The following is a 2,500-nucleotide window of genomic DNA, read 5'->3' as shown; positions in this document are numbered from 1 at the left end:
CACACACATTTTGCAGACATGCAATAGACACACACATTAATTGAACAGATAAATATAAAACAAACAAAGAACCAGGGCACAGCCTCGACTTTGCCTAGCATTAGCTGTGTCATCAGGATTAGCCTACTGTTGTTTAGGGTTAGCCTAGCATTAGCGGTGTCAGCAGGATTAGCCTACTGTTGTTTTAGGTTAGCCTAGCATTAGCTGTGTCATCAGGATTAGCCTGCTGTTGTTTAAGGTTAGCCTAGCATTAGCTGTGTCAGCAGGATTAGCCTACTGTTGTTTAAGGTTAGCCTAGCATAAGCTGTGTCGACAGGATTAGCAGACTATTGTTTCAGGTTAGCCTATGTAACCTGCGTTGTGTTGAACCTGCGCGATTCAGCCCTGCACACACCCGGACTCGAACCCGCGAACAGCAGCACCTCGGATCGGGAGGCAAGCGCGCTAACAATTGAGCCAATATCCCAGGCTACTGGCTCGCATGCCAGCAGCACTCTTGAGGCGTCGGGGAGTGAGGTTTACCAACGTTCCACAAACACAGCTAAGCTAGCTGGCATCCGTTACACTCACCCCCCTAAACCTCACTCCCGATCCGGGTCACGGCACCAATGTAACCTGCATTGTGTTGAACCTGCGCGATTCAGCCCTGCACACGCCCGGACTCGAACCCGCGAACAGCAGCACCTCAGATCGGGAGGCGAGCGCACTAACAATTGAGCCAATAGCCCAGGCTACTGGCTCACATGCCAGCAGCACTCTTGAGGCGTCGGGGAGTGAGGTTTACCAACGTTCCACAAGCACAGCTTAGCTAGCTGGCATCCGTTACACCTAGCATTAGCTGTGTCATCAGGATTAGCCTGCTGTTGTTTAAGGTTAGCCTAGCATTAGCTGTGTCATCAGGATTAGCCTACTGTTGTTTTGGGTTAGCCTAGCATTAGCTGTGTCATCAGGATTAGCCTACTATTGTTTTAGGTTAGCCTAGCATTAGCTGTGTCATCAAGATTAGCAGACTGTTGTTTAAGGTTAGCCTAGCATTAGCTGTGTCATCAGGATTAGCCTACTGTTGTTTAAGGTTAGCCTAGCATTAGTTGTGTCATCAGGATTAGCAGACTATTGTTTCAGGTTAGCCTAGCATTAGCTGTGTCGTCAGCATTATCAGATTATTACCTCATCAGGTTAGTTTAGCATTAGCTGTGTCGTCAGGATTAGCAGACTTCATTAGGTTAGCCTAGCATTATCTGGGCAAAGGCTCAGGTTATCCTGATTTTAGCACTGTTTCTAGTCTTACCAGGGCAGTGTACAGGGTTGTGTTTGTCAGCTGACAGGTACAGGCGTATGGAAGGGATGGCCGTGACGTTGAGCAGCGCTGCTAACTCCTTCTCCTTGGACACGTCCACTCCGGCCAGTGTAATGGTGCTTGTCGTCTCCTTCAGCTGGGCAGAGGCCCTTGAGAACTCCATGATGGAACTCATGGACTCGCCCGACAGCGGTGCATCTACGGGAAGCACAGAGGGACAGGAAAGAGAGTTAAAGAGGTTATGGAAGGTGATGCTAAAAGCATTCTAAACTGTGGCAATGACTGGCTCACTCAGAAAACTCCATGCTAGTAGAAACTCACTAAGACAACAACATATGGCTGATGCTAAAAGCATGCTGAACTGTGGCAATGACTGGCTCACTGAGAAAGATGAGATGCTGCTATTCGGGTTCGAGTCCGGGCGTGTGCAGGGCTGAACTCTACCCGCGGACTCAACCCGTGAACAGCAGCACCTCGGCTCGGAAGTCGAGCGTGCTGACAATTGAGCTAAAAGCCCAGGCTACTGGCTTGCATGCCAGCAGCACTCTTTTTTTTAAAGTATATTTTTGGGCTTTTTATGCCTTTAATGATAGAACAGTGGAGAGTGACAGGAAGTGAATGGGAGAGAGAGCAGGGGTGGGATACGGAAAGGACCACGGGGCGGGAATCGAACCCGGGCCGCCGGCGTACGGTGCAGGTGCCCCAGCCAGGTGCGCCACAGCTGGGACCCCAGCAGTACTCTTGATGCGTCAGGGAGTGAGGTTTACCAACGTTCCACACACACACACTCACACACACACACACACACTCTTGATGCGTCAGGGAGTGAGGTTTACCAACGTTCCAAAACACACACACACACACACACTCACACACACACACACTCTTGATGCGTCAGGGAGTGAGGTTTACCAACGTTCCACACACACACTCACACACACACACACACACACACACACACACTCTTGATGCGTCAGGGAGTGAGGTTTATCAACGTTCCACACACACACTCACACACACACACACACACTCACACACACACACACTCTTGAGGCGTCGGGGAGTGAGGTTTACCAACGTTCCACATGCATAGCTAAGCTAGCTGGCATCCGTTACACAAAGGGAGTGAGGTTTACCAACGTTCCACATGCATAGCTAAGCTAGCTGGCATCTGTTACACAAAGGCAAGTGGTTATGCAGTGT

At 50.0% G+C, this 2,500-nt stretch overlaps 1 protein-coding gene across 1 annotated transcript in view; it reads right to left on the bottom strand.

Moving 5' to 3' along the window:
• The window catches only part of LOC143117181 (protein disulfide-isomerase), a 14,693-nt gene that overhangs the window by 10,283 nt on the left and 1,910 nt on the right, over positions 1–2,500 (bottom strand). Inside the window, exon 2 of the mRNA XM_076278741.1 lies at positions 1,289–1,495. Within this exon, the coding sequence (XP_076134856.1) occupies positions 1,289–1,495 (207 nt within the window). The remainder of the gene's footprint in view (positions 1–1,288; positions 1,496–2,500) is intronic.

Source organism: Alosa pseudoharengus, unplaced genomic scaffold, assembly GCF_046254945.1.
Source record: "Alosa pseudoharengus isolate Yale_2024_CS ecotype anadromous, Long Island Sound unplaced genomic scaffold, YU_APseudo_1.1 YU_APseudo_1.1_scf_1, whole genome shotgun sequence".
In the NCBI taxonomy this organism is placed as follows: Eukaryota; Metazoa; Chordata; class Actinopteri; order Clupeiformes; family Clupeidae; genus Alosa; species Alosa pseudoharengus.
This window is presented reverse-complemented; position numbering and strand designations above follow the sequence as displayed.